Consider the following 23,408-nt stretch of genomic DNA (forward strand, 5'->3'; position numbering starts at 1 on the left):
ATAGATAGAACCGAAGGCAGTAGTCCACTGCGGTCCGGGGATCACTTCAAGCATCAAGTCAACACACTGGACACTCGTGTTGACGCCACCAACCTTATCACCAACACCATCAACCTCATTATCATCGACATCACCAATCCCATCACCAACACCATCAACCTCATCATCATCAACACTCACACCAGACCTTGGTGTCATCATAACATTGATATCGATCGTGCCGAGCTACCCCTGAACGGAGTGTCCACAGAGGTCAGCCGAAACCTACGATAGTATATACAACAAACGCCACCTGCTGTCACTGCACAACTTGATAGTCACCGAGTATCTCGAGACAATAGCTGTCGCACAGTTTGATAGTCACCGAGTATCTCGACGGACCGACCTGGGTTTCAGGCGCGAGACCCCTGACAGTCTCCTCTGCATTAGCAACGTTCTCATCTTCTCTCCAAGGGTCCTGTTCATTCTCTCTACCCGTCCATTTTGTTTGCTGTTGTACCCTACGGTGGTTTGCCACTCTATGCCCTTTTCTAGCGACCATTCTAATGCATCATTGCTTTTCCATTCTGTTCCTTGATCGGATCGGATCGCTTTTAGCTTCCGATCCGTCTGTGTCTCCAGGAACGAAACAATTCTTTTAAGTTGCATAAAGGCATGACTCTTTCGTGTCAATGGCTGTGCATACACATACTTGCTATGATCGTCGACCAGCACCAACGTGCATGTGTACTCCGTCACGTGGGACGAGTCTATTATTAGATCGACGTGGATAAGATCCAGGGGCCCTACGGCTCTCTCGCCGCTACCTTTCCCCATCCGAGCGCTTGTGCTCTTGGATCGTACGCACTGCTCACATGTCAGAGCGGTGTTTGGATCCAATTTCATGGTATGCTTATCCTTTAACTTGTTTGTGATCGCCTTCGCTTTATCTCTTCCTGGGTGCCCGAGACGCTCATGCCATAGTTGTTGCTTTGAAACTTTCGGCTCATTCTTAATATGCTCGAACTCCTCATCAACACCTTCAAACAATGGTGCTGATGTGGCCATCGCGCTTTCTTGCCATGTGTCGCCTCGGAACTCCAGAAGTCCTCGCTCGCGATTCTTTGCAATCTTAAGTGTCATGCCGTTTGTTAAGAAAATTTGGCCGCCGGTTGTGTCCAGTATCACTCGTGCTCCTTCATCCGTTAATGAATTTGTTGACAGAAGGTTAACATTAAGGTGCTTTACATACAATACATTTTGCAGAGAGATTTCCCCGTAATCTGTTGATATGCTCGCATCTCCTATAGCTGCCGCTTCCAAGACCTCGCTTCCGGCGGTAATTATCCGCTTTCGGCAAGTTCTCGGGTGAATGAGCATGCTGTAGTCTTTCACCATATGATAACTCGCCCCCGAGTCCAAGATCCAATGAGCTGTTTCTTTTGGGTTCGAGGGGTCCTGCCATTTCATTGGGAGGGTGAGGGAGCACCACGCTTCCTATTTGGGTTCAGCGAGGGGAGAGTCCTTGGGAATGGTAACCAAGGCGTCGCATTGGCTGATACCATGTCCCGGTCGCTTGCAGATCCAGCATCGGATTTGGCGTGGTTTGCTTGCGTTCCTCGGGCTCGCGTGGCTGTTGTCGGCTTCGGCTTCGGTCTCTCCGGCCCGTTCATTTTGATCGTCGTTGCCGGCGGTTCTAGCGCTGGCTTGTCGGGGGTCGATCCTTTGCGCGGGGACACTCTCGACAGCAGTCTGCCGGATGCTTAATGCGGTGGCAAGGGCGTTGAAGTCGATTTGATGGACGGTGGCAACCGTCTCCTTGTACACCGGATGCCGGATCGTGCATTTCTGCAGGGCCGAGAACAATGTATCATCGGCGAATGGTTTTCCGAGGAGACTGCTTTCAGTTTGTATGGACCGGATCTCTTGGATTAGCTTTCTGGCATCCGAGTGAAACATCTTTGCATCGTTGAGTTGCGAGATAAGCGCAAGTCTGTGGGACGTCTTGGTGGCTTCATTCGTGAGACCGTTTTCGATCTTTCTCCATACTTGGTTGAAAGTAAGGTACTCCTTGATTACATCTAGAACGAGGTAGTTTATATTGTGTTCTCCGGTAGTATCGATTGTTCCACGCAGGGCGTTAATTAAAGCATCGTCAAGGGAGCGGCTCCATTTCGGGTGTTTCTTGTCGTACGTTCCCTCGAGATGTTTCATCGCATGAGGCACGGATCGGAGGAAGGATTTCACGTGAGCGCTCCAGCTATGGTAGTTTCGTGACGTGAGCTTTGGCACAGGTTCAAGGAGCTTTGCTAGGGTGCGAAAGTTATATCGCTTGTCGCCATCATCAAAGTCGGAGTCCGAATCGGTGTCTCCGTCGGCTTCATCGTTGATGGCCTCCGGCTCATTCTCGCTCGTGGCATTATTGTCGACCCGAACCTGGGTGTTCTTGCCTTTTCTGCTTCCTTTAGTCCTCGTTTCGGTGTCTTCTACCATGGTTGTCGGCGAGTTTTCGGTTAGCTCGGTGATAGCTTCTTCAGACTCTTAATCAATTGAAGATAACAATTAATATACGGCGTTATCGGGGTCACGATCAGACTCCCTTTGCCACAGCCGTATGTTCTATGTAATGCTTAGTTTTCATAGTGTGAGACTAAATGACAAACACATATATATACTCCATTCACTGCTCTGATCCCATCCGAGGCAGGGTGTGTTCCTTCATTTGTACCCCTGTGTTGCTATGATACCGGGTGCCACTGTGCTGTCACCATGACAACAATTGCGTACCTCATTGTGCTCCTCGCTTATGTGAGCCTCCCGTATCTCGATGTCTCGGCCGTAACACGTGCACCTTGCTTGAGATGCCGACGCATCTTCAACTAAATGGGATCGGGCCAAAATCGGCGATGGTAAGTGAAATTGCATCGGAGGCATTGCTTGACAACAGCTTGCTCACCAAAGCTCTCTAAATTCTTGGTGATTTTTCTTCTCTCCTCGGCTCGCTGCAACGCTGAGAAGCTCTAAAGATAGACGTGTGTTGCTACAGAAGGGAGAGCATCGACTATGCAATTCCATTCGCAGCTTTTGATGATAGATTGTACTGAGAGCGTTGGCGAGCAATAGAATGTTGCGGGTGTGCCAGAGCAGCACGAGAACGGGCGTTGAGCGTCAGTCTTCTCCGACCGAAGGAGAGGATTTCAGGTTGGCTGCTGACTAAGCTGTGTGTGTGTGTGTGTGTGTGTGTGTGACTGAGAGAAGTTTCAGTGATGTGCCTCTCTGTTCTCGTCGAGTTTTGAGCGGTAAGAGGGCTGTTCGGACATGAAGAGGAGCTTAGTAGCGGTTGCTGATTAATAAGCGCACCGTGGAAGCTATCCAGCACGGAACTCGAACCTTGTCGAGTTGAAAGAGGCCGACACGCTAGGCAAAGGTGGGCAAGTTGCTAAACGAGCCGAGCCTTGAGAAGCAGGAGTCGATCCAATTTGCTCCGCTGGCAAGCAAGCAGCTGAAAGGACGTGATCATCGGCAGTTAACCCTGTCGAACACAGGCTGATTTTTAGAATTGAGGGTCTTTTCTGAATTTTGTATTCGACTTGCTGATCTTGTATTCGGGAAGCGCGTTGCCTTGATCTGCGAGGTATCAGTGTTGTTCTCAGCTGCGACATGCCGCTCGCTTTTGCTGAGAAGGCTGAGAACAAGAGAGTTCGGCAGGAGGTTGGCAAGGAGAGACAGACAGCAATTCAAGCATGTGCCTCAAACCACACACAAGTCAAGTTGAGTTTGAAATTATAATAAAAAAGGCTCGCAGATCCGTCGCTTCTCGGTCTCGCCTGTGCCTGGAGCATGCTGCAATGGCATACTCAAGGAGAAGCAGCTTTAGAGCAGCAGCGATTTGAGGGTGCCTGGCTCACACGCTAGATTCGGTCTCAGGAGCCCCCAGCGTCGTTCCGATCGTTGGGTTGCTCAATTCCAAGCCGAGATGCTTCTTTTCTTCTTCTCCTTTTCCTCCTTCTCCTTCTTCTTCTCTTTCTTTGGCACTCCAGCGCGGGTCTGTTCAGAACAGCTCGGCGATCGAGTTGTGAGGCGCTTTAGTGTGCATTTGGCCTCTTCTCTCTCCGGACTGTGTGTGCTTTCTGCTGCTCTGCCTCGGTCACACGTCTTTCTTGGCTCTGACTCGTTCGTATTGTCCTTGTCGCCGCCTTTACCTTTCCTCACCCTCACATCGCCTCCTACAACTTGCTGAGAAGAAGGGAAAGATACCATGACTTGGTTTCGAGATTCGCTTCGTAACTAAGTCGTCGTTGTCGTCGTCGTTGCCTTCTCCGCCAACCTTGGCTTTCATTCGTTCATTCTTGCATCCTTCCTCTTCCTCTCTCCTTCCCTTCCCCCCCCCCCCGCATCTACGCACCGCCGGTTATACTTCATCTCTTCCTGGCCTCGCCTCGTTCATCTTTCCGTGTTTGTTGCTCCTCGCTGGTTCGTCGAGCCTCTCACATCCAACTCTCCGACCACCTTCTCTACATCTTCATTCACCAGCTTGACCACCTCGTCTCACTTCATCTCGGAACTCACCTTTCCTTCACTTCCCTTTCTTTCCTTCCCTTCCTTCCCTTCCTTCCCTTCCTTCCCTTCCCTTCCTTCCCTTCCCTTTCTAGCATACCGCCACTCCGCTCCACTCACGCCATCTTCCTCACTCCCCGCTGTCCGTACCGACGCCACGCTACGCTCGTTTTCTTTTACAACACCGTCACCACACGCTCCGTGCCCACCTCCTCATCCGCACCTCACAGACCGGCTCTGTGGCTTGCATATATCTTTCATCTCTTCTGAATACGTCGTCCTGTCTCTGCTGACGGTTGTCAAGGACATCTGTCATCCATTGACCTCGATTCTTCTGCACATTGGTTCATTACCGTGCATCTCACACCCACACATCTGCCTCCAGCATTGTGCATCAACACGCATCACCCCATCACAGTTGCTCTAGCCGTCTCACTCCTTCGCTAGCTGCTGATCTTGACAAGCTTGGACCGTTTCAGCATTCGACTTGTCTGCAAATCACTGCAGCTCCCCCCCCCCCCCCCCCCCCCCCCTTTGGTCTACGCTCAGACCGCGTCGCATCAGCAGCTCGCAGCTTTTCAGCTTGTCCTGACTGCGTTTGCATCACCTTCACCTGCCGACTCGGTCCCATTTCATTACTGAAACAGACCCTTGCCTTCAGCCACTCTTGAGTTCAGGTGAGTTTCGCTCGCCTCACATCTCCCTTCCACCTCTTCCACCTCCTGTCCCCATCCATCGGTATTACCGGTCCCGTGCGATTGCTTGGCCATCATCCTTCCCCTCATCCATCCCTGTGTCATCATCCCCATCTTCCTACAGCCTCCATCATCTTTCCACATCACACCTCTCTCACTGCCACCCGACCTCTCAACCTTTCTGGCTGTGACTTTGTCACGTTTGCCTGAATCGCCTTCGACCCTGCTCCTTACAGTCTCGGCTCACACTCTTTCGGCTTCTGTTTCAATCGTCTCTTTGCTTCAACTTCCGGCTCGCCTTCGCATTGCTTCGACTTCTATCATCGCAATCTGACCAACTCATCATCTGCAAACACATTCCCAGTTCTCGGCTTCTGGTCTTACTTCAGTCATCATGGTCGCCTTTCAGCCTATATTCAAGCTGATGCTTGTCAGCTTGAACCTCGTCGTCTTCCTCGGCCTTCAGACCACATCTGTCGTCGCTAACAGCCACGATGGCAGTGCTCCTGTTGACAACGCCATTCGACGTCATGCGGCTCGCGCAGGTCGACTATCAAAGCGCTTCCCTCCTGTCTCTGGCACCAACACGCCTACCCTTAAAAGGAAACAGCGACATCACCGCTTCGGTCTCACCCCTTCTCAAATCGAGAAGCTGCTCAACGAAGAAGAGATTGAGGACAGCAATCTATACGTCCCCGCCTCCAACAGCACCAACACCACATCCACCTCGCACCACGCCCATCATCGAACACGGCCTGCCACAGACTCGAAAGAATCTACTGGCACCGCATTCTCCAGCTTTGCACTTCCCACCAGCAACTCGACCTCTACCTCCAATACAACATCGTCCGCGGCGACGCCCTCCGTCGCACCCACTTCGCATTCGCATTCCACATTCTTGCACAACTCCACCGCTTCTGCCAACTCTTCAGACGCTGATAACGCTCCCCCCAGCCGAACTGCTTCAAGTAGTATACCTGCCTCATCTGCTTCCAAGGACGACAATGACTCATCTTCGGACGACACTCAACCCAACCATACTTCTGTCTCTCGCAGCAGCGACGGCTTGGGCGGTCTCCTCGGCCCTCTACTGAGCCCTTCCTCCACCTCGGCCTCGCAAGCTGCACAGCAGACTTTCGGAAGCCAACAAGGCAGCACTGGATCATCCGACGATGATGACGACCAAGACTCCACCGGGCATCCGCCCAGTCGTGCCAGCTCGCCGTCGGCGACATCTTCATCTGCGTCGCCTGCTTCCACCTCTTCGCAAGCAAGCAACAACAATGATGACGATGACAGCGACGACACACCAGTCTCGTCCAGCCACAGTACCAAGACAACGCAGCCCGATTTTTACAGCTTCAGGCCGCAGCCAACAGGTTCTTCCACTCAGGCTGCGCCGTCGTCGTCGACTAGCGAAGGTCTACTGCACGGCATCTTGCCAGGGCTTGGCCACTTACTCTCAGCCTCGGATGCTGCTACAGCGACGCCTGCGCCGACGGCTTCGTCTTCCGACTCCAACAATGGTGGCTCGTCTGCGTCCAACACTGGCGCTGATGCCGACTATAACATTTCGTCGTCTAAAGATTCTTCCAATGGTGCGAACCCCAAGGACGGATCTTCGGACCAGAGCCCGACTAGCAAGAGCAACAGTGCTTCTTCCACCACCACTGCGGATGGATCAGCCCCGACCGACAGCGCTGGCGGCAGTGATGGCACTACATCTCAGACGAGCACTGTAACCTCCACTGACGATCGCACTGCATCTCAGACGAGCACTGCAACCTCCACTGACGATCGCACTACATCTCAGACAAGCACTGCAACCTCCACTGACGATCGCACCGGTTCATCGAGCACTGTGACGACAAGCCCCACTTCGACGTCGCAAGGTTCAGTCACAGCTCCCACAGGCACCAACACTGGCAATGGATCCGACTCGGTCTCCACGGCGGATCATCAATCGTCTTCTGCGTCCAACACTGCCGCGCATGCCCCGACTTCGACTGCCTCTAACGGCTCTGACTCGGGCAATGGCTCGGGCTCGGGCTCGGGCTCAGCATCAGCCTCGCAAAGCGCAACCAACACCACCAACCCTTACTGGTACGCCAACACACGGTCTCTCAACCTCGCGCCCAGCAGCACTTCTTCTGCCGAGCAGCCAAAAGAGACTGCGTCACAGAGCACCGACAGCGACAGTAGCACTGATACCCACAACCATCCTGACAGTTCGACCGCTTGGCTTCCTGGTTCGGACAACAACACACCCAGCACTGCGTCGCCACAAGACCTCCCCACCACAATCGTTCCTTCGGCTGATTCGTATGACCAGCCTGACAACACCACTTCCATCGGTCTTCTGTTCAAGCAAGACATGAAGTGGACCTGGGTCATCTCTCAAGCCGACTTGACCGCCCAGATCTTTGCCTTCATGCCTGAGCTTGTTGGTCAGGCCGTCAGTCTCGACGCGTCCAAGATCTCGACTGTCAAACTGGCCAGCTACTCGCCCGAGACCGGTGATGCTGCTACCACTGGCACGCTCACCACGGCCAGGACGCTGTACATGGCCTATGTACCCACAGAGAACGTCGAGGATATCCAAGCTATGGTCTCAAACGTTTCTTCACCGTTCTACACTTCTGCAGCTGCCGGTGCGCCTCAGCAGTTGGCAAGTCAGGTCGATCCTACCTTCAACATCCTCAGTGCGGCTGGTCAGGTCGCAGCGAGTGCCCAGCAGAAGTCCACTTCAGGCAGCAGTGATGGCAAGGATGAGTCGAAGATACGCAACAGTCTCATTGGTGTTGGGTGTGGTCTTGCAGGATTCTTTGCAATTGCTGTTGGTGGCTTGCTCTGGCGCAAGCAGCGCAAGGATAAGGTTGAGGCTGCGGCTAGTGGCAACAACGGTGGTGGCATCTCGCGTGCGCATACCATTCGTTCGTTTAGTGGTGGATTGCGTGAGACGTGGGCTCCTGATGCTTTGGATCAGCACCGAGCGCTTGCTACGGTTGGTCAGATGCAACAGGTCTGGACACCTCACGACCCGGGAATGGGTATGGCGTTTGGGCATCCAGCACAGCCAATGCAATCGCACGCGGATGGTTTCGGCGGCTACGTCGCAACAGATCCATTCCACGATGCTGCCAACATCAACGCTGCTGGCGGATATGTCAACATGAACCGCTCAAGTCGAATGACTGAGCGGTCCACCTACTCGGACGTGAGCCAGATGACCGAAGCTCAACGCATCCAGTACGACTACGAATCTTCTCGTCGTTCCTTCCACTCTACCTCAGACCACTCGAACTCGCATGGCTCGCACAGCGAACACAGCACCGAATCCGCTGGCATGCTCTCCACCTATCAAGACGATTACCGTGTCCCCCGACAGCACACAACCATCCACACCTTCGGTGCTACACCACCACCTCGATCGAACAGCGTCAACCGAACACGTCGCCGTGGAAGTGTAGCTAGTTCCACCATCGGTCGTCCTGAGATGATGTCCAACTCGGTTCTGCTTTGATTACCGCCGCATTCTATTCGCTTTCTACTTCGCTTCACTTTTAGTTTATTTCTTTGTCGTAACGGAATTAGCTTTTTTGGACATTTAAAGTTGTCGGTCTGGACACCGATGACGTCTATACACACCTACACACTCTCTTGTTTTCGTTTCTTTGTCTTTTCAAGTTTTACCAATCGTATACACATTCTTTCACGCTCAAAACGAGTGGTTGGCTGCGGCTGTTTGAGTTGTGACAGTGTTTTTGAAGTTTGAGCTGGTCGGCTTGGGACATGAGTGCTGAAGAACAAGGTGGGACTGGGGAGCGATCAGGCCAAAGAGGTTATGTCGACTTCGCCGTTTTTAGGAGGGTGAGGGTGAAAAGCACGAACAAGCCAAGCTTGCACACATCACAGGCGACAGCCCGAGCGACAGACATGTACGAGAGTATGGATTGCGAGTGGCCTTGGCAGATGTATATGTATTCTACTCTTTCTGGAAAAGCAGCGACAGGCCCATGATGCCCAAAAGAAGGTATTTGAGCTTGGGATAGTCGTTGAGTGCGATTGTCAAATAACCCACATATGGCACGTACCTGTCACATCAAACATTAGAACACTTCCTCGTCAGTTATCAACTCGGTGACACAAGTTCGGATACGGGTGAGCTACTTACCCTCTAACCTTGCCGACCATGTTCGACCTCCTCATCCATCTCGCACCGTTATACAGAGCAATATCGTCGCTGTCATTGTTATCGCCTTTGGTCATAATGAGTTGTTCACCATTGGGTGCGTCGTGCGTTTCGATGATACGATGTACGATCGGAATGTCTGCTCCTGGCACCTTGTATACGGGGATATCGCCGACTTTAAGTGGTCCACTCGGCATCGAGAGGAAGAGAATGTCACCTCGGTAGAATGCAGGTTCCATGGAGCCAGAGAGGACTACAACTACGGGGGATTCAGTGTCGGTGAGGACGGAAAGCCCTTTCCACATTGCCAAGGCTGTTGATACGACCGAGACAAAGTTGAGAACTTGGAAGAGGATCGATCGTAGGCCTTGTCGGCGTAGTGAGGCCAGTTCTTCTGCGAACATGGTGGGCGAGCTGCAGGCGTTGGTGAATGCGAGCCGAGAATGCGGTTGGACGGCGTAGTGGTGTAGGCAAATTCTACCGACAAGTTCAGGCTAGATTGAGGCGTAGCAGAGGATGGTTCTGTCCTCAGTGACGATGTTAGGAGAAGTGCTATGACAGAAGGAAAGTCGTAGTGATGGAGCCAGTTAGTGGGTTAGAAGAATAACGAACAACGTGTCACTTTCAGCTGAAGGCAAGTGAAGCAAGAAGGCTTGAGCGCTGTGTTGCTTCATCACCCGATTCAAATCTGATCGAACGGTTTGAGGATAGTGAAGATCGGGAGCAGAGAAGAAAAAGAAGAGAGGAACACGGATTTGACGCGCTCTGCTGCTGTGTTGCTTTGGCTGAACCCTGAATTCCTACGCGTAGCAGCAGCAACAGCAGCAGCAGCGATTCTTCTACACTCAACTTTCTCTTTACTTTTTTCTGTGCTGCTTTCTTGTCCTTCTTTCCCAACGTCTTCTCGTCTCCTCATACCGACTCAGCCTCGGCATCCTCTCCTTCATATATAGCCAGCACATCCTTGTTGAACGGCTACGATACATAACGGTATCTGCGATATCACACAAACTCTGCTGCAGGGTCTGTGCCACCACAACCCGCAAACCCACACATTCGACTGCATTGCCCTCGCCTTCCTAGACAAAGACAGACATGGACGACGATGACGTCGACTTTTTCACACGCAGACCCTTGCCGAGCAAGTCGAAAGCCAAAGATAAACCTAAAGCGCTAGCCAAGTCCACCAATGGCATCAATGACAAGGTTGGTGAAGGTTCAGGGAGGAATGGCACACAAACCCCTTCATCCTCTGCCACTGTGTCTGCGCCATCAGCATTGGCATCATCTTCGGTAGCAGCACAAGTCATTGGCGACTCGGACGATGACAACGAGGATGTTGTCGGGAACGACGATGAAGACGATGAGGACACGGACACGCTGATGTACAGCAGCGACGTGGACGTGTCGAGCGATGACAGCGACACTGCTACGAAACGCCGAGCGAAAAGGCGCAAGAAGAAGCACACCAAGGTCCTACCAGCTTGGGCATCACAAGGCGTCTTTCGGCGTCTATCACAAGAGCCGAGCTTCTCCTTGTCTACGGACGTCTTTCACGATGCACAATCTGTGCTTCCGAGCGCTAGCAAAGGCAACGGCGCGACAGCTTCCGCCGACACCACTGACGGAAATGGAGCACCAAATAGCAGCGCAGCAGGAGGGCCGAATGCAAATGGAAGGCGCGAACGCGGTGTCAGTCTCACGCCACCTCCGCCACCTTCACCTGAAAAGCTGTCCAAAGCTTGCGATCTGGTATCCAGAGTCATGGGCAGCAAGATCCCAGCCCCTTCCACCACGGCACCTACAGCAAACGGTTCCAGCTCCACCGCCACTGCTCCAGCATTGCGTCGGAGTACTCGCAGCTCTGCTACTCTAGGTGTCGGTAACGGTACAGCATCTTCATCTGTCCTGTCACCTGGGTCTCCACGGCGTGGCGCAGGCGTGGTCGACGATGATGATGATGATGTTGACAGCCTCAATCAGATCAACTGGGATCCTGATCTCGCGCGGTTGATGCGGGGACAGAACGCAAAACACATTCGAGAACAAGCAAAACGCGAGCAACAGGAACGGGACGCCAAGAGGAAACAGCGAGAACTGGAGCGCATACGACAGCAGCCGTCTTCAAATCCAGGACCTTCGGAGCGACAGGCACAGTTCTCAAGAACACAATCAGCTCCACAGGCTAGGTCAGGTGCGATTCGCATCGTCGAGGATGGCAACGACACAGACGACAGCGTTGAGTTTGTAGCAAGGCCAACAAAGCCAAATACCTCACCACGACGCACGCGCTCATCTACAGCAGCTGGAAACGCAGCAAGTCAAAGTCAGGCCACCAGCAAGAATGGCAAGGACGCTGCCATCGTCATTGACGACTCGGATGACGACGGCGCGCCCGCATCAAAGACGAATGGCAACCATCCCAGCACCTCGCAAGCTGTTGACGGTGACGACGACGACGACGATGCCGGCGACATCGGGACGAGCGGCGCTGCGGACCAAGAAACACTTGACCTCACCCTCCAATCCAAACTGGGACCGATGCAAGTCACAGTAACACCGGCAACCAAGCTCTTGACCATCACCACCCACTTCCATACAAAACAACTCGTGCCAGCCAATCTCGGAGACAAGATCAAGCCAGATCAGATCAAGGTCATGTTTGATGGATTCGCATTCAAGCCAAGACAGACAGTGGCAGACATGGATGTTGAAGATGGAGATCAGGTGGAATTGTCTTGGCCTTCTTAGCTATCGATACCCGGCCCTATTTCACAATACTTTTGAGTGATAATGGGCATATACCGGTCAAATCGCATGCTGTGTCAAGGAGCCTGCCTGGGTGAACGATTGGACTCTGGATCTGCTTGAGTGAGACTACCGCGAGAGTCGACAAGGACCTCAGTCCTGCTCGATGGACACATGTTCGAGCTCGCTCGGTGACACACACAAACACAGACTGTGAAAAGAGGATGCGTGTCCATGTTTCGCGGTGAAAAGCCGGAAGCTTACTGTAAAAATGCGATTGCGATCTCAGATGACAATCCGACCGTCATCATCGCAATTAACCAGGCCGAAGCAGCACTCGTCATCGTCTTGCGCCTTGCCGTCCTCGAGGGTCGCTGGTGGCTGGGCATCCGGATTATCCAACTGTTTCTTTGCGTCGATGCGCATGTCAAAAGTGACGCCAAGCGGTGGGGGTGCAGTCCAATTCGCCTGGTTCTTCTCATCTGGCTTCGCTTGCTCCGCTTTCGGACCGCAACCGCGAGATAATGCTTGCGCGCCTGTACTAGACGACAAAGATGCTTTCGGAGGACAGCAAATTTTCTTTACTTGCGTGTCCCCGTTGCTCGCGTTGGGCGGACCACGTTTTGACTTCTGATCCCTTTCTCCAGGGCCCGAACTGCGATGAGACGACACAGAACCGTAGTTGGAAGCAACGTACCTGCCTGCCCCTCCAGCTTCCGAATCATCCCTGTCGCGCGGTGGATATCGAGGTGAAGCAACCGCCTGCTGATGAGGATCGTACGGCGATTGCGCGGCAGCATACGACGGTGAAGCTGCTGACGACAACGGTGCAATGCGTGCGTATCTGCCTCCGTAGGTGTATTGCTGCTGCTGTGGCTCGTAGGCGTAATCTTCACGCTCTCCTCTCCTGCCATTGCTCGTGCTAGATCTTGCGTAGCCTTCACTTGGCCCAGCTTCCGTGCTTGTGCTCGGATAGGACCAGCTGGAAGGAGAATGATACCAATTACCATTCGAATGCGGACTCAACGCTGGCAGAGCCAGATGATATCTTCCCATACTCGCTGGCGAGCTGACACCTATCGCGCCATTGTGCCCGTGTCCTGACCAAGGCGGAAGATGAGCAGCTTGACGCGCTGGACTCATCTCCACCCCTGCATTTGGTGGTGGTAGTTGCCTGCTGTTGCTTCCACTGCCACTGCTACTGCCACTGCCACTCGTGCTATTTCCCGAGTTCTGCCTCGCTGGAGGATGTCTACTCTTGTAGTAGCTCTCCTCAGCCTGTGATGGATGTGCGCTGTTGTTATGGCTGATATATGCGTGACGCGGGCTGAACGAGGCGGAGGGCGGTGTTGGTGCTGACAAGATTGCGGATGGACTTGGAGTATGCCATGCTTGCGTCCCTGATGTGGTGATGGGATTCGGTCTTCGACTGGAGGATGCATACTGCTGTTGCTGCTGGTGGTACTGCTCATGACTAGCAACAGCAGAAGAAGGTAAAGCAGCACCAAGATAGTTCGACGTCATCTGAATCCCACTGACCGCCGTCGTCGAAGGTGATGCATCCGACAACAGTGGCAATTGCGGTTGCAGCAACGGATCAGCACTATACCTCGTCTTTTTAGTATGCCTGTACACCTTCTCTCCCATCGCCGCCGTCACAGGAGACCCCGTAGACCCCACAAGCGGTGAAGGTATCGGAATGTTATGATGCTGCAAAACCGACCTCAACGCCTTGATCGATTGCTGTAGATGCGACATTTGTTCTTCCACCTGTGCTGCAGCTAAGGCTAGCTGTCGATTCGCTTCTCGCATTCTTTCGCAGTTATCGCATCCTCCTGATAACGATTGTGCTGATTCGGTCGATGTTGGTGTTGGTACACCTGCCCGTGTTGGTGAAGAACTGCGACTTCTATCGCCAACATCTTCTTTCGGGGTGGGTGGGAGGTTGAGAAGCTTTCGCAGTTTAGCATTTTCATCTGTGAGCTTTGCAACCGATTCCTCCAAACTTGCCAGATGCTCTGCTTTTCGTTGTCGAAACGCTCGTTGGGTTTGTAATGCTCGAGTCGGCTCTAAAGCCATATTCGGTCTTCGACCTCGACCCATGATGCGCGGATATCCAAGTTGCTACTTATCGTCTGTGGAGACTGCGGGTGCGTCATCTGCTGCTGTATCGGGCCGAAATCTGAGACGGAGTCGGACGAGGCAAGGGAGGGCGATGATGGAGGTAGATGTGGTGGCGATGAATGGCGAAAAAGAGGAATCTCGAAAACTCAGCCAAACACTTCTATCGGGTAAAGGTAACGAGCAGAGGGATCCCGGAATCCACCTTACCGGCCCGCACTCGCCTCGGCCTCGGACAATGAACGAGGGAAAATGCATACAAAGCCGCAAGAAGAGCAAAGTTGAACCAGCATTTCTCGAACGGTCACCGCGGAGGTACAAATCTTGGAGAATTTCTTCGATAGCGATCGTCTCCCGCCGAGTCATGCTACACAATTTCAGCCACTACATTTGACACTCCCGCCCCCGCTTCTCCGCACTCCCTTATCCAACCACCAACCTCCAATGCTAACCCTACTAAGCTGAAATGTGGGGTTCGTGGGCAAAGTCCCGCGTCGTTTGTATGTTGTACGAGCGGGTTTTGAACGCTGTATTTATAAAAAAAAAAAAAAAAAAAAAAAAAAAAAAAAAAAAAAGGTTTCGGAACACAGCTGACTCTGCAGCCACAGCATATCCGGCTTCTATCACGGCCAATTTCTGCTTTCCCGCGGCTTTTCCAAGCGCAAACAATCGCCACCCATACACCAATTGAGCGATTTCTGCTCACATGCAGTTTTGGTATGCATCGTTCGATTGTAGCTGCATACGTCTCCCTAACACACATCCTGCGACAGCTGTCATTGTCGTTAGATGTGCTGTCACAACTTGACCGCAGCAATACTTCGATCACGATCTGCTCATACGTTTAAACTGATGTGTGATGATGGGTTGGGAACGATTGCATGACCAGGAGCCTGGATACGAAGTTTCGTTGTGATGGTGCGTTGAAAACGATTGCACAACCAGAAATCAAATAGCCTAAACGAAAATCCCTCGCCATCACCGAACATCATCGCAAAAGTTGGTGGTGGGTTAACGAATCATCTTCAACCGCATCTCACTAGCCTCCCACGCTCTCCCCACTTCCCCGAACCAAAAACTCTCATCTCGAACAAACTTGCCCATTTCCCCTTCAACAGCTTTGAACCGGTGATGAAACCAAATGAGCTCTTCCCAGACGGTTTTCTTCGCATGGACCCTTCTGTTCAAGTATTTTGCTATGGAGGCTGTATCTTGTTTGACTTGTGCTGTTAGGGTTGCTTGTTGGTCTTGACTTGCTGAGCGGTTGGAAGGGGTGGCGGTGGTTAGGGCTGAGATTTTGCGTTGGTTTGCTTCGATGCGCTTTTTGAGTTGGTCGATTGGATCCACCAACTGCCTGTCGATACGTGAGATCAAGTCGCGAAATGAAAGTATGAGATCCCTCTGCGCTTTGAATCCCTCGAGAGTAGAGAGGGAGACAGAGGACACACGGGAGGAAAGCAACTCGCTGAACTCCTGCACCGCACCAGCAGTAACATTGATAACCTCTTCCGTTTTGCCACTTCTATCACTTTCCGGTCTCCATCTCTTGCTACTACTCTCTACTACGCTGAGCAATGAGAAGTTGAGTCTGGAATAATCTGCGGCTGCTGCATCATTCCGCTTCACGATGCGTTCGAATAGAGCTACCATATTCGTCCACCTCTCGAGCAGTTCTGGGATTGCTTGACGTTGCTGGGTAAGCTTCAGCTCTAGATCTTCCGGAATCGTCATTCGTTCCGCTTCATTCACCACCTTCACCAACCCCTCCTCATCCAAGAACAGCGCAGGAACTTCCCGCTTCCAATCCGAAACAGGCTTCACTTCCTCCAAGAAAACCTGCACCAACTTATCCTCCCTCAACACCGAATGACAGACCAACAACCTCAAATATCTTTCCAACCCTCTCCTCCTCCTCTCTATAAATAGATTCTCGGCACTTAGATGCCTGCCTGCAATCGGAACCGCAATTCTCTTCGGCGGCAACACCGGCAGACACCGAAACGGATACCTCTTCGCCAAGCATTCGCTTAGCCATATCCAATCGGAGTACCTTCTAGTGACACTAGTCTCCCGGAGTGAAGAGGTGACAATGTATACGTTATGCTTGATAATAAATCCCTCCAGCCCGGAGCGGAGACGAACGGTGATTATGTCCTCGGGAAGATCGGCGGATGGGTCAAGGGATGCGTCAAGAGCGTTGGTTTCGGCTGTTTCGGACATGTAGCTGAACGGACGGGGAGCTGGGGCTGTCGTGCGGGGTTGACGGGGTGGAGGGTGGAGAGTGTCGCTGGTGGATGTGGATGCGCCTCCGTTATGCGCGAAGAGATTATTCTTCGTTCGTGAGGAGGAAGGACCGGAGTTGCTGCTACCAAAGCCACCTCTAAAAGCAGAATCGTAACTATTCCCGCCCACACCCTCATACGCCCCGAACGCATTAGAGGTGGAGGCATTCCAAGGATCGTTCATCTCTCTCACCGTTCCTGCCGGCCTCACTCCTGCTGCTGCTGCTGTCGGTGGAAAGGTATGCCCACCACCGCAAGTCCCCATCGCATCCATATCAAGTCTCGGCTCGCTCAGTGTTCCACTCGCTAACCTTTGCTGTACAACTCCCAAATTCAACCCCTCACCCTGTTGCAGCTGAACTAACAAGCCCAGAGCGGTGTAAAATTCGATGCGTGAACAGCGATTGGACTTGCACGCTGCGTTGACGATTCGTTCTGCTTGGCCTGGACCTAGCCCGCCAGAGGATGAGAAGAACTTGTGGAGTAGGCTTAGGGGGATGTCGTCGGTTGGGGATGTGACGGAGTCAGAGGAGGACTGGGCAAAAATGGACCACGTTCGACGGTATATTGAGGGAACGCTTGGTTCGACTGTGATGCTGAAAAGGGTTGGTGTCAGTGGAGGGCAATCAGAAGGGGCTTGAGGGGGATACGGGGGGAAGAGGGGACTTACATCCGAAACCACCACCCTCAACACCAGGAGAAGTAGGAGTGGAAAAGGAAGATCCAGGTTGTGCTCCTCCCCATGTGGTTGGGCGTTGACTGTGTCTTGACATCCCCGAAACTCGCGATCACAAGATTGGCCCTTGTGTTACCCTCGCGTTTCTTCTCTTAGGAATGGTGCTGTGCAGGTAAGGTGGATTCGTAGAGATGTGGACGAGAAGGTGGACGAAAGCTAAACGTCAGGGTGTAACCTCGCCTAGTGAGTTGGAGAAAAGGGGCCCCTGCGCAGCGCCTACATTTTCTCCACTTGCATGCGTGGTTCCTTGGCGCGTCATTTTCGCACCTTGTTCATCCAATATCGGTCTGACATCCCCGAACAATGACCTTGATTCTGGGTGAAGGACACCTCCTCGGCTAGACTCGGAACCAAACAACTCGCTTATATGGAGAAGCTTGCCATTTGATTTCAATTTGGGTGGCAAGAGGGGAGGGTGGGATGGATTGGCGATCATGTCGACGCAGAAGTTTTTCCGGCTTTCACTCTCATCAAGACACGAGGCGGGTGAGGTTCGATTGCTATGAGCTAGTGTAGCGGAAGCAGATGGATGAGAGCGGAATTTGGTCGAGGTTGCGCAACCTCGCCGCAGCTGAAGACGCGCTACGATGGTGACGTTTGCCGAACGAAAGCGAAATTCGCAGCCCGACTCTCAGCTTGGATCGGCATAGACAAACTCTCCTTCGCACAGTTTCTGCCTCTCCTTCTTGGGTTCTGTCGCTTCTGCAAGTAAGCAAGCCTTGTACAGTACACGGACCTGCCTTGCTCGCCTAGAAGCTTCGAGGTCTGATGTACGACAGTGAGCAATAGATTGAGTACACGGCGAGGCTAGTGCGGTATTGCCGGAGCAAGTTTACATCTCCGTCTGATGGACCAGACTCAGGCTGTAGTCGATAAACAGTTTGTACAGACCTAGCACTGAACCTTGTAATAGATAGCATCGGTGCACAAGGAGCAGGTGTTGGAGCGGCGAGCCTTACGCAACCGGGATGCTGTAGAGAACACTGACAAGCAATACGATGTGTAGGCTTCCCAACAGCTGTAACAAACTCCCTGTTTGCAACGTAACTAGTAGCTAACGCTATTAATGACTCGGAGCTGTCAGTTCGGTTGGGGCAAGTGACAGCTGTCTTGGTCTAGACGAGTCTGGGGGCCGTCCGCACCGCGTCGCTCGATGTGGAACCTCACAGGCTCTGTATGCAACCACGGCAAAGCGTTGCCATTACTGCTACTCAGGAACACGAATAGGACAATGCGGTGATCTTGACAGCATGCAAAGCGGTCACCGACCTCGAACTCTCTGAGCAGAAGAAGAAAAGGGAACATGAAAGGGGAGAGGCTGAAAAGGATGACAGATGCAAGTTCATGCATTTTGCCAACTGCCGCGGCAAGCAAAGTGAAAACAAAGCTTTGAACGACGATGCGTATCGACACTGCTCTGGTGCATCCTTTCTCAGAACGCGCGAGAAAACAAAATTACTGAAACAGTGTTCGGGTTACGGACACAGACTTGAACGAATTTGCGATCAGGCACGTGACCGGTACATGTGTCACCCAGCGGGAGCGCGACTTTAGCGCACGCTCGCCCAACGTCTCCCGGAAGCTCGCAAGCGACTCAGCCGAGTTAGGCAATCAAATTTTTTTTCTCATGATCTCTTCACGATCTCCATTTCTCCTTGTGTATCGGCCAAGTGACCAGCGAGGACGTTGATGTGGAAAAGCAGTTGGAACGTTGCGGAATTCCAATTCCGGTTTTCTGTCGTTGGAAGTGCGTGCGCGCTGCTGTTGTCTGCCGTCCGCTGTCACCAGCGGTCGACAGCGGGCGGATCAATTCATTTGAGTGTTTCCCATTGTTTCGTTCGGGCTTATCAGTGGTAGTGAGTTGGACGTGCTGTCTCGCTAACACAGTTGTACCCTCACCTTCTGTCTTTTCTCAGTCGGTAACAAGCAAACCCCGGTGATGGAGCGAGGGTGTAGGCTGTGCAGCAAACCTTTTTTTTTTTTATCTTTTTTTTTTTTTTTTAGAAAATCTTTTTTACCAAAGTCAAAGGCCTGATTTGCCTTGCTTGCTTTCGAGGTTTCGGATAAAAAGAGAGACGGAGGGATTTGTAAGCCAAAAAAAAAAAAAAAAAAAAAAAAAAAAAGCCGAATACAATTGCAACCCCTGCGTGTAGTCGTGCTGTGGGCAACTTTCTCGGGTCAAATTCATGACGGCATTGATCTGCACTGTCAACTGAATTTAGGAATCAGAACTCGGCCTCGCGTCGTTGACAGCTTTTGAAGTAAAGAAAAAAAAGGCAAGAGATTCGAATGAACACGCAGGACAGGCGAGTGGGTGTACACCCGTGTTGTTTGATTCGGAATTTCGACAGCTGTAAAGCCGAAGTTGCGATTTAGATAGATCAGGTTGAAAAAAGGCCTGAAAAAAGGCACTCGCGCGATCGTGAGAGACTCGGACAGCTCGAAATAGGCGTCTGAACAGTGTCTCTCGGTTAAAACATCTCTGGATTTGAGCCTCAAGTCACGGCAACCAAACGCAGCAGGCGACAGCTGCTTCTCTCTGCGATTGTCACCACAGCAGCATCGAGTTCGGCACCACATCGCCTTGCCTTGCTTCGCCCTTCGTGTCTCACAAAGTGCATACATGAGTTTGGATACGGCTAGACGACATGTTTGGAACCGGAATTGCATTTCGATTAAGGTCTTGAGGATTATCTACATGTAGGGCAGCAGTGGTACACATTGGACTGTCTGTGAGCCGTGTTTACGGCAGCACTCGTCCCTTTCAGCCCTTGCGCATCGCCCTAGGCTTGATGGCCTTGAGGTGAAAGTGAAACCATGACTGCAGCTACAAAGGATTCGGGAGGCTATATTTGACAGTGTCAACACACGAGTTTGTTGCCGATCGAGGTCTTGTTGCGGAGGAGGGCTGCCGAGAAGGAGTGCTTGGCAACCGTCTGCTGTTGTCACAGTTTGGCATTTTGGAAAACGAAAAAAAGGTGGCGCGTTGATAGCTGTCATCGAGCTGTCGGAGTTCGACGTCCGTTGTTCGTGTTCTACCCTCGCACAAACACACACAAGCACACACAAGCACACAACCGTGGCATCGACCCAAGCTACCATGCTGTTGTTCCTTTCATCTCTCTTACATCATGTTGTCATGTTCCTTCAATTTCATCCCCATCAAGCAAACCGAATTGCGCCAATTACACCCCTATCGCGTTGCAGTGCCGGTCTGCCGGTCTGGCTGTCTTACCTTTCATTCGGCCTTTCGGCGCGCTAGTACTGTAGTGTGTAGTGCCTCAATTTTGCTTAATCTCGCCCATTGTTCCTTCCGTTGGGAATGAACTCGACGACTGTGTGTCTGGCTGAGTTGAAGCTGATGAGATGAAATCAAGTTCGACAGATTTTTTTGACAACGTTGTCAGAGCTCTGAGCCTGATCCACGAAATACACAAAATGGAGCAAAAAGAAAATTCATCTCCGCCCAAAGGACAGCCCATGCATGCATCGAAGCCTTCCTTTCTGCCCGTATGTGCGTGTGTACCAAAAAAGCTGTCAAAAGGGCTGAGCTGTCGCGCATCGCTTTGCCGAGCCGCGCTGTGCAGGAACACGGCACTTGACTTGGGTTGACGTGATCTTGACTCTGACTTCCCTTTGTTCTGCCTCTTCATCTTGCTTTTTGCCTCTCAATTTAGCACATCTCGCCTCTGACTCGCGTTACACACAAAGCACAGCATGGTTGCCCGCTTCAACCTCGGCACAATCGCACCCCTTTGTTCCGAAAACACCTACACACACAGAGCTTTCGGCTCTACTACTGATCAATTGCCTGCCCCTGTTTCCTTTGGAGTTCCGTAACAATCGTCTGGTTGTTCGCCTGCCCTTTGCATTAAGTGGACAACCGACCAGTGGCACCTGTCTAATGTAATGTCCACCTCGGGTAGATTGAACCGCATTGAGTTGAGCTCGTTGCATTATTTCGATGATCCGTTGCTGTGTTTGATGGTCGGTGACACTCATGAAGATCGGTTGATGAAATGCCCATTGACCTTGTCCTCTCCTTCGTCTCACCGTTGTTTGACTGACCAGATGCCGGTTGCTTAACACGGAAAGACTAGCTCGATTTCTTTCTTTTGAATTGAATTGACCTCTAGTTGAAGATGCACCGGCATCGCCAACGCGTGATGCATTAAATGGGAGTTCACAGGATCGGGAAATCGGGAAGGTATCAGGCGATGAAGAGGACGAGCAGAATGCGAAGCTAGTGGGAGCTAATGCAGCGTATGCACGAGGATTGACGCCATGGTATGCAGGGGATGTGTTGACATGACAACACTCATAAAAGAAGCTACGTGGCACATGGGCATGACTCGACATAGAGAGCACAGTCAGGTGGTTAGAACATGTATATATGCCCTTAGCTCAGTCGTTACCTCTTTATGACAACACAAGCCTTTTTACATAGAACATCAGATAAGGGAGTGCCTGACCGTGGTCTCCTAGTGGTGTATCTAAATTTAACTGGCTCCCAACGTGGGGCTCGAACCCACGACATTCAGTTGATATGGCGGGAGATAACGATCGCCAAGCCAGCACGGGTGAAGTAGCCAAGAGGACGAGAAAAGGTAAAACGCCACAACGAGTACAAATTGACGAAGAGGTCACCGACGGTAACGAAACCGAGTATTTTGACAATGAGGATGAAGGAGGATCAGAATCGGACGACGATAGCGACCGATACGATTACCGCACCCTGGCCAAAATCTTGGAGACGGTTCCAAAGCTCACGTCACGCAACTACTACAGTTGGAGCACACTCATCAAGGCCAACCTTCGAGTAGTCCCTCATGCCATACGACACTTAGAGGGCACGTACGATAGAAACCACCCGAAATGGAACAGAACTTTTGACAACGCCCTAGTGGGTGTCCTACGAAGCACCCTAGACACCGAAGGAGAGTACAACGTTCTTTACCTCTTACTCGACATCAGCAAGAACCACCTGACCTGTCATCAAGCCTGGAAGAAGATCGAAAGGAGCCTCACCAGTGAAGTAGCTAGAACCTCGCGACGGATAGCATTACTTGCCGAGCTCAATGAGACAAAAATGTTTCATGCTGACGCCCGTAAGCTAATCCAAGAGATCAGGGTCCTACAAACGGAAACTAGCCTTCTAGGTGCTCCGTTTAGTAACGACGCACTATACTCCGCGCTCCAGAGATGCACGATTCGACACCCAGTTTACAAGGAAACAGTCGCCACGGTTCACCAGGTCAGCTTCGATGCCCTAGCAACGGCGTTGACTGCGCGCCAGTCTGCAATGGAGAGTGTACCCGGCCAGAAAGTAGACCCACGTCAAGCAAGTGCTAGAACGGCTGTGGGAAGCGAAGAACAGGCCGAGGACACTGAGTCGGACACGGGCGGCACAAAAACCAAGTCAAAGAGAATTCGTTGCTGGGTATGCAAGCGCTACGGACACGGCGCCAACAAATGCGATGCTTCTGTCGCCATCCCCGAAAATTCCCCCCTCACCAAGACCAACTAGGAGGTCTGGTGCTCTTTCACCCCGAGTTGGCGGCAGCTCCCAAAACCAGAAGGAACCACACGTTGGATCTTGGATTCGGGAGCGAGCTACCACATGGTTAATGATCACAGCATGCTCATCCACCCAAGAAATTGCAGAAAGCGCGTGTATACCGCTGGAAGCGAAGTACTGGAAGCAACTGCTGTGGGAGATACCAACATAGCGACAGAACATGGAGACGTTTATCTCCAAAATGTGTTGTATGTTAGAAAACTCAATATTAACCTGTTGTCAACCAACTCACTCACAGATGAAGGAGCACGTGTGACTTTAGACCCCACAGGCAGGCAAATACACCTAGCAAATGGCATGCTATTGAAAATAGCGAAAGATCGCGAGCGTGGACTATTAGAGTTCCGAGGCGACACATGGCGACAAAGCGCGATGACTACATCAACACCGCTGTTTGAAGGGGTTGATGAAGAGTTCGAGCTGGCCGATCGGAGACCAAAGATCTCCACAAGACAGCTCTGGCATGAACGTCTAGGACATCCAGGTCGAGACAAGTCCAGAGCGATTGTAGATAAATTGA

General features: G+C 52.0%; 7 protein-coding genes across 7 annotated transcripts; 3 read left to right on the forward strand and 4 right to left on the reverse strand.

Moving 5' to 3' along the window:
- Window positions 1-1,476: 1,476 nt before the first annotated feature.
- Window positions 1,477-2,472, reverse strand: UHO2_01393 (uncharacterized protein; the record flags this gene model as incomplete). Its single annotated transcript, XM_041553860.1, has 1 exon — window positions 1,477-2,472. The coding sequence occupies one exon, from the start codon at window positions 2,470-2,472 to the stop codon at window positions 1,477-1,479; it is 996 nt and encodes a 331-aa protein (XP_041409794.1).
- Window positions 2,473-5,625: 3,153 nt separating this feature from the next.
- UHO2_01394 (transmembrane mucin involved in surface sensing via MAP-kinase cascade) lies at window positions 5,626-8,754 on the forward strand (the record flags this gene model as incomplete). The annotated part of the gene is made up of 1 exon (XM_041553861.1): window positions 5,626-8,754. The coding sequence occupies one exon, from the start codon at window positions 5,626-5,628 to the stop codon at window positions 8,752-8,754; it is 3,129 nt and encodes a 1,042-aa protein (XP_041409795.1).
- A 462-nt stretch (window positions 8,755-9,216) lies between these two features.
- Window positions 9,217-9,827, reverse strand: UHO2_01395 (putative signal peptidase (endopeptidase SP18); the record flags this gene model as incomplete). The annotated part of the gene is made up of 2 exons (XM_041553862.1): window positions 9,217-9,325; window positions 9,406-9,827. The coding sequence occupies 2 exons, from the start codon at window positions 9,825-9,827 to the stop codon at window positions 9,217-9,219; spliced, it is 531 nt and encodes a 176-aa protein (XP_041409796.1).
- A 691-nt stretch (window positions 9,828-10,518) lies between these two features.
- UHO2_01396 (uncharacterized protein) lies at window positions 10,519-12,174 on the forward strand (the record flags this gene model as incomplete). The annotated part of the gene is made up of 1 exon (XM_041553863.1): window positions 10,519-12,174. One exon carries the CDS (start codon window positions 10,519-10,521, stop codon window positions 12,172-12,174), a length of 1,656 nt encoding a protein of 551 aa, XP_041409797.1.
- Window positions 12,175-12,456: 282 nt separating this feature from the next.
- Window positions 12,457-14,274, reverse strand: UHO2_01397 (uncharacterized protein; the record flags this gene model as incomplete). The annotated part of the gene is made up of 1 exon (XM_041553864.1): window positions 12,457-14,274. The coding sequence occupies one exon, from the start codon at window positions 14,272-14,274 to the stop codon at window positions 12,457-12,459; it is 1,818 nt and encodes a 605-aa protein (XP_041409798.1).
- Window positions 14,275-15,303: 1,029 nt separating this feature from the next.
- UHO2_01398 (uncharacterized protein) lies at window positions 15,304-17,347 on the reverse strand (the record flags this gene model as incomplete). The annotated part of the gene is made up of 2 exons (XM_041553865.1): window positions 15,304-17,162; window positions 17,245-17,347. The coding sequence occupies 2 exons, from the start codon at window positions 17,345-17,347 to the stop codon at window positions 15,304-15,306; spliced, it is 1,962 nt and encodes a 653-aa protein (XP_041409799.1).
- A 4,509-nt stretch (window positions 17,348-21,856) lies between these two features.
- Window positions 21,857-22,837, forward strand: UHO2_01399 (uncharacterized protein; the record flags this gene model as incomplete). Its single annotated transcript, XM_041553866.1, has 1 exon — window positions 21,857-22,837. One exon carries the CDS (start codon window positions 21,857-21,859, stop codon window positions 22,835-22,837), a length of 981 nt encoding a protein of 326 aa, XP_041409800.1.
- Between the last annotated feature and the right edge of the window lie 571 nt (window positions 22,838-23,408).

Source organism: Ustilago hordei (genome assembly GCF_900519145.1).
Source record: "Ustilago hordei strain Uho2 genome assembly, contig: UHO2_contig_02, whole genome shotgun sequence".
Lineage (NCBI taxonomy): Eukaryota > Fungi > Basidiomycota > Ustilaginomycetes > Ustilaginales > Ustilaginaceae > Ustilago > Ustilago hordei.